Source organism: Mustela erminea, chromosome 15 (assembly GCF_009829155.1).
Source record: "Mustela erminea isolate mMusErm1 chromosome 15, mMusErm1.Pri, whole genome shotgun sequence".
Taxonomy (NCBI): Eukaryota; Metazoa; Chordata; class Mammalia; order Carnivora; family Mustelidae; genus Mustela; species Mustela erminea.
This window is the reverse complement of record NC_045628.1, coordinates 60,238,301-60,255,623: the sequence shown is the minus strand read 5'-3', so window position 1 is coordinate 60,255,623 and position 17,323 is coordinate 60,238,301. Positions and strand designations below refer to the sequence as shown.

Sequence of the window (17,323 nt, the reverse complement as noted above, 5' to 3'; positions counted from 1 at the left end):
ACTGTCATCTCAGAGAATGACATTTCTACTCTTAAGCACAAACTAATGGGATGCAATAAGTGTTCTGACCCAGAGGGATATTTTTTTAAATATTTTTTCATCCTTAAGAATAAATAGTATATCACAGATGGTTCCAATAAACTTTACCAAATGAAAGGAAAAAGTGAACTAATTATACACAAAAGTTTGAAGTATAAACTTTTTATAGATAGTCTCAGTTTGGAAATTAAATCAAGAAATGAGAAGAATGTTGGCTTGAGATCATAGAGCCAGAGTCTGAGTTTCATTAGAGTTCTACTATTAAGAATTTCAGTCAGAATTTGAAATTCATTAACTTCAAGGGCACCTGGGTGGCTCAGTTGGTTAAGCGTCTGGCTCTTGATTTCAGCTCAGGTCATGATCTCAGGGTTGTGAGACTGAGCCCCACATAGGGCTCCATAATTGACATTGAGCCTGCTTAAGATTCTCTCCACCCCACCCCACCCCAACTTGTGCACACACACACTCTCTCTCTAAAGAAGAAGGAAAAGAAGAAGAAAATCATTAATTTCACTATGTGCCTACTTTGTGTAAAACATTATGCTAAGCACACTGGAGACTGAGGTGGGGAAAGGGGAAAGTACAAGTAAGATAAACCATATGGAGATGGGAGCAGAGGAGGAAAGGAGAAGGTAACAAGAGAGCAAGATGGAAACAAGTAAAACCTATCCCCAGCAATGAAGCCTTGAAAGATGAGAGAGAATTTCAGAGGTAGAGGTGTAAGGAGAAGGACATTCTAGGCTGAGAGAATGGCATACCCCAAAGATGTATGGAATGGGATGAGAAATGAAATGAAAAATTTAGGGTCAAATTACAAGAGTCCATAAATATCTCACTAATAAGTCTAGATTTTAATGCTCTTGGGTTCTTTCTTTAGGTCAACAGTCTTTATTTCATATTCTCTAAAGTACTCTACCAATAAACAGCAATGTTTTTCTCCTTCACAATTCAGAAAATATACCCCTCTTTATAACATTTTAATATTTTCCCATCTATAACTCTTCCATGTGTACCAGCAGGCTGATTTTCAGGTTCTTCTGGTAAGAGAAATTATTAACACTATAAATGGGTATTTTTAAATATTCTGCAAATAATCATACCTATCTGAATATATTAACATTTAATGTTAATATCAGTTATTCAGGGAATACGCAAAGGAGTTATAGATAGTATTCAGCATAAAACAGAACAAAAATGATAAAGACTACCCTAGTTTAGTGAATCCTCTCAAATATACTTGTTTAAGATTTCCACTACTGTATTTGTGGATTTGACTTTGCAAAGTAGCCAGTTTCCTAGGTTGTAGGAGACAGATTTTATTCTTTTTTTTTTTTTAAAGATTTTATTTATTTATTTGACAGAGAGAGATCACAAGTAGGCAGAGAGGCAGGCAGAGAGAGAGAGAGGAGGAAGCAGGCTCCCTGCTGAGCAGAGAGCCTGATGCGGGACTTGATCCCAGGACCCTGAGATCATGACCTGAGCCGAAGGCAGCGGCTTAACCCACTGAGCCACCCAAGCGCCCCACGAGACAGATTTTATTCTTAAATCAAAAGTCATGTAGATGTTGTCTTTTAAAGAATACTACATTATTTTTTATTGCTCAACGGAATGTTACCACTTATATTTGGTGAGTTATATCTCGAAGTTTTGTGTAAGGGTGGTTTTGTTTTGATTTTCATCTATTCATTCTTCTTATTTGTTCATTTCAATTCTCATCTGTTCAGTGGTCATTTTTGCTTTTAAACATTTTTTGGCTGTAATTTTTCTAACCTGGAAAAGTCATGGTAAATCTGAAAGATTATATAGGCACTTCATGGATATCATTTTTTTTCTATCCCCAACATTATAGGAAAGCGCTTTTTCAAGAATTGAAATAATTGAGTTTTTTTTCCCAGTGGGCTTTGTATTAGAACCATAAAAATTAATATTGTATTTAATTGAAATGAAATGAAATAAGTATTTTTATCCTATACGCACTTCCCAGTGTTTTACCATCATACCTTCTTTTGTTCTATTGTACTATTTACCACACAATGGACAACTGCATCATTTTATTATTGAACTTGTTTTACTTGAGCTAAGTTTTGTTCATTTTCTTGAAATCTTATCATACACTGAAATGTAACTCAAACTAGATTTATTTCAATGTTGAATTTGACACTTGGAGTATTGTTATTAAATTAGGAAGGGAACAGATCTAACGTGCCAGTCCTGAATTGTTTCCTACAATAAACATTGTGTTTTTCTAGTGCAATTTTTGCTGCAAGCTGTAATTCATGATTTCAGGGGGTCATTCAATACACAGCTATTTATTACTGGTCATCTATTACATACCAACTGCATATATGTGCATGTAATATCTATCCTTATCTTCTTCCTAAACCCTGGATAGATATATTCTACTGCCAAGGAGACATTCCTCTTTAGATATCAGGCATCTCAGAGTTAACATGGTCAGAAACAAACTTAATTTCTTCACTGATCTGCTCATCTACTAGTTTTATTCATTTTAAAAATTGGTACCACCATCTGCCTAATTATTCAGGCCTAAAATATGGGAATCGTCCTTGAGTCTTCAATTTCCCTCACCCCAGATTTATTCCCCACCCTACCCCAGCTATATCGTTCCTCCAAGCAATATGCAGGATCTGCCCACAGTCCTGTCATGTACTACTACCATCTCAGTCCAGGCCACCCTCATCTCTAGCTGGGCTGCTGCTCCTCCTCCTACCCAGTTCCCCTGCTCCCACTCTAACTTGCCAGCTCATTTTTCCTTCTCTTTTTTTTTTTTTTTTTAAAAGAGCCAGTGCATGAGGAGGTGGGAGGGGCAGAGGTAGATGGAGAGAGAGAGACTCTTAAGCAGGCTCCACGCCCAGCATGTAGCCCCATGTAGGGCTCAATCTCATGACGCTGAGATCTGAGCCCAAATCAAGTCAGATGCTTAACCAACTGAGCCACCAGGGTGTCCCCATTTTTTCCCATGTTTTATAATAGATTCCCCACAGATGCCCGGAGTGATCTTTTGAAAGCATATGTCAAGGCATGTTAATTTTTTAAACTCTCCAGAGTCTTCCTATCACTTTAAAACCAAACTCCTTAGTTTAGCCTAGGGAGCGGTATGTGATCTGGCCCCTGTCCTTCTCCACTCTTGCTTCATTTCATACCATCCACTGTTCTTCCCCTACATTCCAGCCACATTGGCCTTACTCTTCGCTAACTCACCAAGCTGGCTCTTGCCTTGGAGCCTTTGTGGTTAGTTCCCTTTGCCTGGAACGCTTTGCTCCTTACCTGACCACTCAATCTAAATGAAAGAAAATTAAGTAGTTACACTCTGTATTATAAATATTTTAATGTCTTCAGTTTCATAGCACTTCTCAGAATATGAAATTTCTTTTCATTGTTTATAATCTGTCTCTTACCCCACTAAATAGTATTCCCACTAAAAAATACGAACTTTAGGAAGGCAGTAGCGTGTTGTGCTTACTATTATATCCCCAGCATTTGGAATAGTGCCAGGCAGAGCATACATATTCAGGGGTATTGAATGAATGATGTTTGAATGAACTGTGACAAATGGTATATCTATGTTTCCTTTAACAGCAGTATTGAAATGGTTCTTTTGGCACCATTAATATTTTGTTAATAGGATAACAGTGTTCTGCATTTCTGTCTTGTTTATGCTTTAGATATGAAGCCCCACAGATCGCCTTGCGTTGTGGGATTATGCTGAGAGAATGTATTCGACACGAACCACTTGCCAAAATCATCCTCTTTTCTAATCAGTTCCGAGACTTCTTTAAGTATGTGGAGTTGTCAACATTCGATATTGCTTCTGATGCCTTTGCTACTTTTAAGGTAATTTTTTTTTTTTTCTGAATCAGCTAGGTCATTTAGTTTCAGCATTTAGTTAAAGTCAGTTGGCCTCTGAGGAGGCAGTTTAATTTTAAAGAAGCAGGAAAGGCTATTCCTTAGGCCTGAGCATAACCAACTGTGATTTATGATATAAAACGTAAAGCATCGGTCATGCATTCTATTAGGCCAGTCTATCACACTGTAGAAAAAACAACTCAAAATACTTGTCACAAACTCACGCAGAATGAATTGCAATATATGTGAAAAAAGGGACATGTAATATTCTCAGCAAAGCATGCTTTCACTTATGTTAAAAACAAAGGGCATAAGCTGCCACTTAAGTTGTATCCGCACTGAATACCTCCAGAAGGTTATCTGGGAAGCAGGAACAGTGTTTACCAGCAGGGGAAGGGACTGGGTAGTGAAGGGAGCTGGAGAATGACATCTTTGCCTCTGAAGGACATCACCGTACTTTATCAGTGTAATTGTAAATTCTCACTCAGTGAAGCAAATTACTCATAAATGAATTGTGTTTTCTTCACAATCCCTTGTGTTCTTATGAACTTATCTATTCTGTTACTAAATACGAATTTAATCTTAGTTTTATATTAAAATTTTTTAATTGTAAAAGAATAGATATAACATAAAATTACCATGGTAACCATTTATCAGTGTACAGTTCAGTAGTGTGAAGTATATTCACACTGTTGCGCAACTAGTACCCGTTAAACACCGGTGCTCCATTTCTCCCTTCCCTCAGCCCCCAGCCCCATTTTACTTTCTGTTTCCAAGTTTGACCATTCAAAAGATGTTCGGAAACATATTAGAAAATAATGTACCTAATTTGCAAACTAAATACTAAAACTTAGACATCCAATGAATGATGTCACCTTAAAGATTTCTGTCTTAGAAAATCATTTACTTATTCTTATGATCCTGCCATTATTTAATATATTTTGAAACTAGTATCACTGTCCATGGCATGTTCATTTTCCAGTAGTAGCAGATCTTTCCGAGGGCAGATAAAAGTTCTGGAAACAGTGCAAAGTTGTTTGACATTCAGGTTAACTGGATAAAGTAGGTGGTCATGGTAGCTAGGACTGTTTTTGGTCTTGGTAATAATAATGGGAATGATAATAAAAATAAATTTTAAAATGACTAAAATAGAGTCTGATTTTCTTCATTGTCTATCACATTGGACTGAAGACCATTTTAGAAGAGGATTTTTGAATATATTTTAAGCTGATGATGTAACAGCATTATTGACAAAAAAGTCAATTACAAAGTAGACAAGACTTGTTTAAATGTATATACTCAGATTCACTTCTTTAAAAGCATTTCAGCAATATACTTGCTCCATTTATATCATTCCAAATTTACTTCTACTTTGTTAGGATATAAATACTGTTACCTAATTATAATCCATATATGACTTTTATTTTTTATATATTAAATAAATAATTTAATAATATTGACACAGGCCATATGCCAGTATTAGTAAATACTTTAATCTTACAACTTTATGTAAATGACTTGAAATTTACCTATAACTGGAATGATAAATAGTTCCTTTTAACAGCTCTCCAGAGGTCAAGAAAAGTGAAAGCTATAGTTTGTTATACTGAAAACTATGTATTATCTAGAGACTAGGGACTTACTCAGCCTGTTCTAAGAAGGTGCCCTGAACCCATTAAAAGATGCATAAGCTCACATGGTGGCAGGAAGTGTGAGAGAGCACCAGGGAGCAGAGACAAGAAACAACAGGGACTGGAGGGGAGCAGGAGGTAGGGGGACCTCAGCAAAGGGAAGGGATGGAGAGGGAGCCTGCAGCAGGGCAGTGAGAGGAGCTTGCTGTGACCGAGAAGAGGAACCACTGGTGAGTGGACCCCACCCTAAAGATAGCCTCATGAAGGGGTAGGCAAAGCAGGGCCCCTTCCGCCTGTGACACAGTCCATCATGACATTTCCACGATATCTCTGAAATGTCATGAAATGAGGAAAACTGAATTGATAAGAACTCCTGTCAGAGAGAATCCTGTTGGGGGGGGGTGTGGACAATTTACTGTGGCACTTTTGTTTTAATAAATGGGGGGCGGGGGTGTGTGCTAGTTTGGAACCAGGGCTGAACTGCCTGAGACAGGAGAGGAAAGAAAAGGAGCCAGAGTGCCATCAGTCCCTATAGGCCTCAGCCAAGCCTGAAATAAGTACAGGACCAACCTAGAATCTGGGTTTGAAGGGAGAGGGGTCACCAGCCTGCTGGCGTTTTCCACATGGCTCCCCCCAGTCCTGTCTGCTCCCTAGATTCTCCCCGACAAGTCCAAGCAGAGGAAGACCCTATCTCTCTGGGGTAGAAGGCAGAGGGCATGGGAAAGAAGAAGGAAGAAGGCGATCTAGAAGACAAAGATGTAAGAAGAGAAGAAGAAAACTAGAGAGAACAGCAAAGAGTGAGGGGAAGGAAGAAAAGAGAGGGAGGAAAAGTCTAGGGAAGGCACTAAGGAGAGCTTCCGGGTGGGCGGAGGGAGGGGGAGCAAGGGCTGCAGGCCTGGGTGTGTGCTCAGAGTGCGGTGTAACTCGAGAGCCTGCTCCGTGCCACGGTCCACTCAGTTTCCCCCAGCAAAGCAGAGGTTGTACAGTGGCCACTGATGAAGTCCCCAAAGTCTATCTAGCGCACACGGTGAGAGAGGCCTTGACGCATCCAATCTGAAGACTAACACTTAACACAAAACATGATTCTGTTTTTTTCTAGCGAACTGTCCATGCCTAAACGGCTAAGGACATGTTTTCTGTTAATAGACAGTGTAGTCCCATTTTTTTTTCCCTTTTCTGTGTGATGACTCTGCTGTCATGGAAACAGAGTTGGTTCTTTTTCTAAAAGACTGTAAGTAAAGCTTCACAAATAATTATAAACAAAGAACGAACTCTGAAACGAATATGTCTTTTTCAAAATTTCCCCCAAAGATTTTTCAACATTTAATAAAATAAACTATACTTGATAATAATGTCTTGCTATCATATGTTCAACCCAATTTAATTTGCAGCACTATGTTAAATATCAAAAATAAATTGATGTTTTAAGCTATACCTCAGCATATTTTCCGTCAAACTTAAGTCTCTGAAAATCTAAATAACCATAAAAAGTTTTCTAGTATGCTTAAAAGAAAAAAAAGTTGTGGGGTCCCCTGGGTGGCTCAGTCTGTTAAGCATCCAACTCTTGATTTCAGCTCAGGTCATGACCTCAGGATCCTTAGATCCCTGTATTGGGCTTCTTGCTTAGCAGGGAGTCTACTTTTTTTTTTTTTAAATATTTTATTTATTTATTTGACAGAGAGACATATTACAAGTAGGCAGAGAGGCAGGCAGAGGGGAGGGCGGGGAAGCAGGCTCTCTGCTGAGTAGGGAGCCTGAAACGGGGCTCCATCCCAGGACCCTGAGATCATGACCTGAGCCGAAGGCAGAGGCTTTAACCCACTGAGCCACCCAGGTGTCCCAGGGAGTCTACTTATTATTGTTTCTCTCTCTCCCCGCCCAAATAAATAAAGCTTTTTAAAAAAAAAAGCTTTCCAGCATGCTAACAATATTGGAAATGTCGATTTATATTTTTCCAAAATGCTGTGGTTAATATAATACAACAGTGACCATAAGTCACTGTTTCTTTTTAAGTAGATGGCTTCAGGGGGTTTTGGTTGTCTGGCTGGCTTGGTTTTAGTATGATTTTCTTTTGGTTTTGTCTTTTGTTTTTAACCTCTTAGACTTGCCTTTTTTGTTTTGAGCTCTAAGATGACTGTTGCTCAGTTTACTCATTAATAAACAATGAATAAACAATTTAACTGTTTATATTTTTTGTCACAGTATTGTCTACAAATTGTCCTTTCCCAGAAAACATTCCTAAAAATCAGCATTTCTTTCATCCCTCCTTCCATGACATGATAGAAGGGGTTTGAATTCCACCTCCCTCTGCCACCTGACTGGCTGTATGTCCTTGAGCAAGGAGTTAACCTTGGAGTTTCATTTTCCTCTCCTGTGAGATGAAGAAAATAATCCCTGCCTTGCAGAGTTGTGACGATGAGAAATCACATGTATAAAGGGCTCTGCATGTTCCCCGACACATAGTAAATCCTCCAAGAACGGCAGTTGCTGCTTGGCCCATCTACTGTCACGTCCCTGCCATTGAGTGTGTTTCTGTCACTCCACCCTGTGTCTCCCAAGGTGTGCAGAAATCCCTCCATAGCAATATCAGATTTTTTTTTTTAGCATAATGCATAGACTATGCAAAACTTAGTCTTGTCAAAACAGAATTGTGAGGAGGGGGGATGAAAGTGTACACTGTTTCAAATAATTTAAAATTTTAAATTATTTGAAATCTAAACTTTATGTCTCTTTGCAACTTTCTGCTTTTTCCTTTTTGGGTAGGATTTTAGCTGATTTTTTTTCCCACGTCACGTGATCTATAATGATGCAGCAATTATATTTGTCTTGGTATTCTGTGTATATATGTATGGGTATATGTATATATATGGTCAGTTCCTCCAGTTTTGCACATGCATTTACTACATGCAAAAATTTGAGGGTGTAGCTAGGAATATATACACACAAGTGTGAGAGTATGTGTGTGTGTGGGTGGGTGGGTGTGTAACAGAGAGAGAGAATCATTTATTGGCTGTACCCACCATGTACACATGCTGGAGGAATTCTACTCCATCATAATTTATTTTTCTATTATTGGATATGTAAGTTATTTCCAATTTTTTCTTTTGGAATTTGAAGGAGCTGCTACTAACAGGACTTCCTCCCAATTCCTCCTACTCTGGAGGAGATAACTAACTCCACTAACTAACTCTAACTAACTCTGGAGGAGATAACTAACTCAAGGTTTCCATTCACTAACAGTTAGTGAATGGACACCTTGACAGGCAGCACTCATCTGCACAGTGCTCCGTCTGCTGCCACCACCACTGTGTGTGCAGGCCCGGGGCTGTGACAGGGCACCGTCCCCACAGTCAAGCCTGCTGACTATTACAACAGGTGGATCCAGGTCTGTTGCAGTCCATAGAAGGAAACCCTTTCTCACCGGGGTCAGCTCAGAAAAATCACTGATCCTGCTCAGCACATTAGGGAAGGGAGTGTCTGAAAACTAGGGACCCCAGAGAATGCCGTGGAACTAACTTGCTCTTTTGGGGGGTCCCGTGATAGAGGAACTAATTTGAATTTTGACCTCAGAGAGAACAGGAATGAATTCCCCTAGCGGGTTTTCTCATTTTAAAGTTCCAGTTCCAAAAGAATCCTGAATGTTCTACTGGGGAAAAAAAAGTACGGGTTTCTACTAATAAACGCAGTGCTCAATCAACATGTGGTGATAAGTAATAAAATGATATCAATAGCCAGTCTCATTGCCCTGGAACTTGAAAATTAATAGCACAAAAATGCATTAAATATTTTACATATCTAAACAGAAATAGGTGAGTTTTGCCCTTGCTGCTGCCTTCTTGATCTCTGTGAATTTATGTTGGGATCTTCTATATGCTTTTAGGAAGTTTTAATTAAATGTGTATTAAAGCATAAGAACTTGTTTTGGAAAACTTAAAAATTCTTGTTATGTTTTTAATTAAATTCTACATTCTATCTAGACAGGGTATTTAGCCTCTAAGCTTATAAAAGGGATTAGGTGAGGCTTATTTTCTTTCAACATTAAGGTGAATTAAGGATATAATTTAGGTGTGAGCTGAAGACAGTCAAATGTTCCTTTATGCTTTTGTTCAGTTTTCTGAGAGTTATGCCTTTAAGATCAGTCTACTTGTCTTTAGCTTTGAATGAGTGTGTTGTATGACTTAGTCACCACAGATCACCACACAGTCCATTAACCCCTGAGTAGGAGGCGCCTGCGATGGCCCAGTTAAGCATCATTTCTGTGCTTCCCAGGATCCTAGGTACCTCTGTTTTAAACGTGGTTAAGAAAAAAACTAAAGGTTGAAATTCCTGAAAAATCTTTTAACTTGTGAGATATGGTTTTAAGCCATTAGGCATTCTTTTAAAATAATAAGTTATTAACGACATTTGGAATAGCTCATCATAGACTTTAGTTGGATATTTATTAGATCGTGGTCACAATATAGTCACGGCTTGGAGAAATATACGTTAAACCCCATCTTTTAGGTGCTGTTTGTTTCACTAGATAAATTATTCCTATCATAAATTTAACAATGATACGAATTAAAACCCTTTGTTGTTGTTGACAGGAAACAGACTTGCATTTCACATCTTAAACTAAGAATGGAAATAATTTTGTGGATGTAAAAAAAATATTCTTCAGAAACTATATGTTTCAAATGAATGTACTTATAACATTCTTAGAAAAGCCAGATTTATAAAATCTATTGGCTATAGTAATTATATTTCACATAACTGTTCTTTTTCTAGGACTTACTAACCAGACATAAAGTGTTGGTCGCAGACTTCTTAGAACAAAATTATGACACTGTAAGTAGAAGTCCTTTTTGACATTTTACTTCATTTTCTTCCTCCTCCCCGCCCCCCCACCCCGCCTTAGATCTATGGACACTTGCTCCTCTTTATGATTTACAACAGACATGAACCATAGTCTACCGGCACCCAACTTGTCTCTTTACCTGGTCATCAGGAAACTTTTTGTGGAAAATTGAGAAAGGCAGGAGATTGGGGCTTTCTCATTTTTCACACCTGTTTCTGTTGTATCTTGAGCTCCAGAAAATGACTGGCCCCTGCTTACTTTGACCCTGATTTAAGAGCATCCACATTGCCATCAAAGGGCGGTAGGTATCCATAAAAGAGCACTCCACCCTCACTAAAAGAAATCATTTTACTTGCTTGATAATTAGTTTTACTTGTAGAAATGCCAAAATATTTCTGTCTTCCAACTCCCTTCTCAAATGGTGAATCCAACCCATCCTTTTGAGATTCTACTAAAACATGACTCTTCTAGAAGGCCTAGAAGGCTTTCCTTAATTCCACCCATTCACATTCATGCACGAGCACTCCCTCCCCCGCCCTGCTGCCTCAATTTTCCACATTGTATTATGGTGTGTCTGTGCCTTCCTGGCTGGTTCTTGAGCTCCCTGAGAGGCAGGAACCTGATCAGAAACTGTAGAGCTAGATGGAATGTTCAAGCCTCATTAGATGTCCACTGATAATGAGTGAAAATAAAAGAGCTACGATAGTTTATGACAAGATCCGCGGCATCAGCTACTAATCTCTTCTATGGAATGAGTGATGTAAACGTTTTGTGCAGGAATGCTTTGCCTTCAGGAAATAGTACACAACAATAAGGAAGATTGTAAACTCATTCTCTTTGATCCCTTATTTACCCGATTTTGTTTTTGTATCTATAGTCACGTCTTGTGTAATTTGGTAGCTACACAGACACTAAGCCTGCTGCACTGACCTGAACACCAGCTCTGAGAACTCATGCTCCCTCAGACATTTCATACTTTCTGAGTTTCATATTTCTTTCAAAAGTAAACTATGAAATGGGAGCACATGACATCTGACTCTAAAATAATGAAAGTGGCATCCTGGGGAGTCAGTCATACCTTAATCACATTGAAGTTTATGGTCACATATGGTTGCACTCGCGGAATTTAAGAAACAAACGAGCAAAGGAAAAAGAAGAGAGAAAGAGAGAAACCAAGAAACAGACTCTTAACTATAGAGAACACACTGACGGTTACCAGAGGGGAGGTAGGTAGAGGGATGGAGGAAATAGGGGATGGGGCTTAAAGAGTGCACTCACTGGTCATTATGAGCACCAGGAGATGTGTGGAACTGTTGACTCACTACATTATACACCTGAAACTAATATAACACTGTACATTAACTATACTGGAACTAAAACTTTTAAAAACTTACCACAAAATTTGATAAATTTTGAGTCCCACAAAATCCTGACAGAATAAATAGTAAGTCCTTCCTATAAAAGAGTATAATTATTATGACTTTAATGTGAGCTACATGGTTTTGTTGTTACTTTTCACATTCTTAATTCCCTGTCAGTAATCATCCTCTGTGGGCACTTCTTGCCCTCATCACACCCGTGCACACACACATCTCACACTCCGCCCTCTGAGGACCAGGAATGGTTTCCACCCTCCTTTGCCCCTGGACTCTCCTACCTTCAGTTCTCCGTTGGGCTTGTTCTTCCTACCTCTGGGGTCTCTGAGGCATGTCCTTGCCTGGTAGGAAGTCCACACTTAGCTTCCCCAGCGTCTGGCACTCTGTGTGAAAATGAAGGACCTGGGCAATGGTTGACAGCCACAGTGGGAAACAGGGACCCCAAACCCCAGCATCCCCCAGCTTTTGTCGAGAGTGGAAGTCCTCCAGAGAGACCAGCTGGAGGTGGCAAAAGTTGCCCTATTCCTCTGTCTACACTATGAACTTGGCAGTTTGATTCTTCATGGGGTTTCATGTGAAGCCCTAAGTGTGTTTAATTTTCTCCTAAATTATTCTTGTGCTAATAGCTACCAGCTAGCTACCAACTTCTCTAAAATGGCATGAAATGTGTTATTTTGTTACCATTTAATAGATGAGTTAATAAGATGTTTTATTCAATAGAATGTATTGAGAGGACTCAGATACTCCATTTTTCTTTTCAATTTTTAATTTGCAAAACTAAAATTAAGTGGACAAGTACATCTGTTGTATCACTTGGCCCTCCTACCCCCCAGTATCTTTATGTGTAAATGAGGATGGCGAAATGGGGGAAAGCTCCCTATGGACAGTGTGATCAGCACTAGGTTATTAAGCACAGAGACAGATGCAAAGCACCGCTGTTGGGCTGCCCTGGCCTGGTGAGTTGGGGATTTACCTTTGAAGCAAGAGAGCAAGCAACCCTAATGCAGAGAAACCACTGCTAGTTTTATGCTCTAATATTTATTTTCTTTTTATTAGATTTTTGAAGACTATGAGAAATTGCTTCAGTCTGAGAATTACGTGACTAAGAGACAATCTATAAAGGTAATATGAAATTTCTTTAAGTTATCAGTTGATATCTTACTGGTAAATGATAGCTCTGAGTGGACAAGTACATAAAGAAAAATGAAGGTGTCCCCTTTTTTTGTAACTTGGAAAATATGCTTCATGTTATGACTGTACTTTGTAGCAAAACAGTGTAAATGCCCTGACTCAAAGACTTTTTGGAAGTACGAGTATAAACAATATGTACATGATAAAGTAGAATTTAGTATATTGCAGCTACGAAAGAAAATCAAGCTTAAGTTAATTTAAATACAACCACAGTTCTCTCCTTGGGCGTGTTTTCTGGAGATGAAAAGAAATCACTCTTAGCTTGAAATTAAGATCTGAATTACCATTTACAAGGAAGAATCAGCAAGGTTCTCCTGTAGTTCTTTCGGTGTATCTGAAACAGGAAAAAATGACCCTATTTCTCTTAGACATCTCTCTGTAAACTAGACTTTGTAGGCTATTTTACAGAGAAGGGGAGAAGTAAAGGTTTTGTAATGGGGCTTACCCTCATCTGAGAAGCACTTACCCCCAGATTTGTAACAAATTTTTCAAAAGTTTTTTGGTGTTTTTTCTTTTTCTTTTTCTTTCTTTCTTTCTTTTCTTTTTTTTTTTTTTTCTTTTTACCATTTTGCACTGCTGGATTTCATATTCTGAGCATTCTTGGTAGTGTTTTACCGTAGGTCATTTTTAACACCTCCACCATTTAACATGACATTTTCAAATTGTATTTCCAGCAAAGATTCTGAAATATGAAAATAGTCACTCTTAGAGTGACTATTAACTTAGTGTTAAAAGAATAATCTTTAATAATTTTTAATAAATTTGGGTACTCGATCATGGACCCAAAACTGTGCTTTTTTATAAATGCTAGTATTGTTACACTGAAACAGACTTTGGAAAGAGGTTAAAAGATGGTATCACCAGCTGGAAAAGAAAATAAAGTCAATTCCCAATTATTTGCAAATAGCTTAGTTGGATCAATTATTGGGGGTGGTGAGGAGAGTGATAGGGCTTTCCATTTGGTCAACATATATTTATGTGCTCCTATTCCTAACATTACAGTGACAGCCAAGAACAAAATTAAGTCACACCCCAATGGACCTTACATTCTGTTGGAGGAGAACAGACAACACATAAATAAAAAGATAAATATATAACTCTCAGGTGATTTTAGAACAATTAAGGAAGGTACAAGGACACGAAGTGATGACAGGTGATGGGGTGTTTGTGTGTAAACAAGTGGCATTTGCTATTGGAGATTCTATCACCTATGAAATGCCTGTGGAAGTTCACTGTCCCCCAGCCCAGACAGCCCAGCAAAGTAGGGCCACATAGTGAGTAGCCTTCCCTCCTGGGGGCGCCTGGGTGGCACAGTCGGTTGAACGTCCCACTCTGGGTTTCGGCTCAAGTCGTGATCTGCGGGTCTTGAGATCAAGCCCCACACAGGGCTCCACACTCAGTACAGAGTCTGCTTGGGACTCTCTCTCCCTCCCCTACCTCCCAGCCTGGCCTCAACTAAATAAATTAATTTTCTAAAAATGTGCCTGGAAGCAGGCATTTGGTCAAGAGGAGGTAAGACTGCTCCAGTGGGAGTGGGATGTCCATTAGAGCTGCATCTCTATCTACCCTTCAGATCCCACCCAGATAGTCCAAAGAGTGTTATTGGCAGGTATTAACTGACTGGCTTTGTCAAGCACTTATATGATTTTTGGGCTTACTAAACATCACATATTAGTTTTACATGTTGGGATAATGACATTCATAGAACAATGTGTTTGTTTCTAAATATTGAATACACTTTTTAAAAAAGATTTTATTTATTTGTTTGACAGACAGAGATCACAACTAGGCAGAAAGGCAGAGAGAGAGAGAGAGAGAGAGAGAGGAAGCAGGCTCCCTACTGAGCAGAGAGCCTGATGTGGGCCTCAATCCCAGGACCCTGGGATCACACGACCTGAGCCGAAGGCAGAGGCTTTAACCCACTGAGCCACCCAGGCGACCCTTGAATACACTTTTAACTGAAGTGATAAAGTGTATTTTGTTTGACATTTTTATCAATTCACTTTACCCCTGACTTTGCCTTAGCGGTGATCCGCCTTCCCCTGAATTTGTGCCCTTGCTGTTCCAGCATTACGCACTGGGGGGGGGGGGGGGGGGGGGGGGGTGTCAGCATGCTAATTTCAGCCAGTCATTCAGCACTCGTTATAAAGAGTTTCCCCTTGTGTGGAAACCCATACATGGTGATCTACATAGAAACAAACCTTGGGGGGCACCTGGGTGGCTCAGTGGGTTAAGCCTCTGCCTTCAGCTCAGGTCATGATCTCAAGGTCCTGGGATTGAGCCCCACACGTGGCTTTCTGCTCGGCAGGGAGCCTGCTTCCCCCTCTCTCTCTGCCTGCCTCTCTGCCTACTTGTGATCTCTCCCTCTCTCTGTGTCAAATAAATAAATCAGATCTTTAAAAAAAAAAAAAGAAAGAAAGAAAGAAAGAAAGAAAAGAAATCATACCTTGGGCTCACTGCTCTTGCTGCTGGAGCCTGGATTGAGGAGATGGAGCTTCAGACAAAGGCAGTGACATCATGCCATGCTCTCGAGACCAGGTCCAGAAAGCTTGTTAAGAGCATTTGAAGATAAGGCTGCATCCTGTTGCCACAGCTGCATACCTGAAGAACAGAATTCCTTATTTGTGAAGGGCTTTACAGCACAGCCAAAGCAGGGGAGCTGGTCTGTATTATAGGATATCATTGCCCTTGGAGAGAAGGAGAAACGGAACAGTAAACAGACCTGACAGTGCTCTGAGATCTCTCATAGGTTTTCTAAATCCTCCCTCTTTTTTAGTGGGAATCCATAAGGTCCTGAACCAAAGTAGCAGCATTGGTATGAACTAAGGCTATGGAACTAAAGTGGGATCAAGAAAGCTGAGAGTCAGAGACTTTAGAATTTATCCTTGTCCCATTTTTCAACAGTGACAGGAATTGGTGATAGAAATTTTTCTGTTGATTGACTGTCTCTAGGGCCTTAGGTGAAGTTATAAAGCTAACAGGTGTTCCTCTAACCATCTCCCTTCTGGGTCTTCTTCCCACTTCTTCCTTCATGTTCCGCTGTCGTCCCTTCCTACTCATGTGCCCATTGCACTCATTCTGCTCTCAGGGTGTCATCAGCTCCCTGGCAGGATGCATTCGCATTTGAAAATAGAAGCCTGTTAATTCAGCGCGTGTGTGATTGGTACAATATGGAATCGAAATTTGGTGGGTAGTAAAGGGCAGTGAGAAGGTTCCTTCCTTACTGCTATCTGCTGCCACCTGGCTCTCCGCTTCCCAGCCCCCTTTCCACGTGGCTCTGTGGCCAGACACCTCCGCACTGTACCCAGCAGCACAGGCAAGGAGCAACCGAGTCCACGTGGTGTACTGAAACGTTTCCTTTCCCACTTGATTGTGCTTCCTCCTTACGTACAGATGCCCCAGCCCACTCAGAAGGCCTCTTTTCTGTTCTTTGCTAATCCACCCAGATATACTATGTTGGCTGCTACTCTTGCCTAAAATCTTTTACAGTGGCATGTCTCACAAATATTTTATTTGCAGTGTGGTAAAACCGAGCACTGGTTGGACACCGAAGGAAACTAGTAAAAGACAGATGAAGGATATCTAAGAATGTAGAAATTGTTAAAATGGGTACTAAAGATTTGGCTTTTTTGAATGCTAGATTATAGGCAGAGACGTCACTAAAATGGTCTTATTTCCCTGTATTCAAGGAGAGAGCTGTGTACTCCTGTCCTTAATAGAAAAATGTTGTTTTGGAGAGCTCTGCTGGTGCACTGTTGGTTTTTCCTTTTGAGAATTAGGTCTATGATAGCAGTATGTTCTGTTTTGACCCAGCCATGTTTATATCTCTGAATTCTGTAATATTTTATACATAGATGTTTCATCATTTTAGAAAATAAGAGAGTTTAGATTCTTTTAAGAGCATACTTACAGTATTCTGTAAGTGATAAGCTGTCTTAAAGCTAGGCTATTTTCTGACTCCCCTTGCTTCCCGCTGTCTTTTGGTAATCATATTCTAAATTTTCCTGAACTACCTTGGGATGTTTAGATTCCTGATGTCAATAAGAAATGATTAACAGAGAAATTCCTTCCCCTCACATGACAGAGCTTAGGAATTTATTTCTTACTATCTTCAAAGCCATTTAATTACTAGCAAGAAAGATTGTAAATCAAAAGAAGCTTGGTAGAATTTGGGGGGTTGTTTCTGGCTCTGGTCAATTTCATTGAAACACTAAGTTTAAAAAAAACTCATTATTTCTACTTGCTGTGCTTGGCTTTACTCTGTAATATTGAAGCCTATAAAATCTAATATAGAGAACTAAAAACAATTTTTTCCATCTTATCATCTTAAATGCATTGTATTAAGATGAAATGTAGCATTTTGTCATTGTCAGTATTAATTA

At 39.5% G+C, this 17,323-nt stretch overlaps 1 protein-coding gene across 2 annotated transcripts in view; it reads left to right on the top strand.

Annotated features, from left to right (window-relative positions):
• Positions 1 to 17,323, top strand: part of CAB39L (calcium binding protein 39 like) — a 73,438-nt gene that overhangs the window by 40,277 nt on the left and 15,838 nt on the right. For both annotated transcript variants that reach the window (XM_032315251.1, XM_032315250.1), the window contains exons 5-7: positions 3,726 to 3,894; positions 10,305 to 10,364; positions 12,807 to 12,872. In XM_032315251.1, the coding sequence (XP_032171142.1) occupies positions 3,726 to 3,894; positions 10,305 to 10,364; positions 12,807 to 12,872 (295 nt within the window). The remainder of the gene's footprint in view (positions 1 to 3,725; positions 3,895 to 10,304; positions 10,365 to 12,806; positions 12,873 to 17,323) is intronic.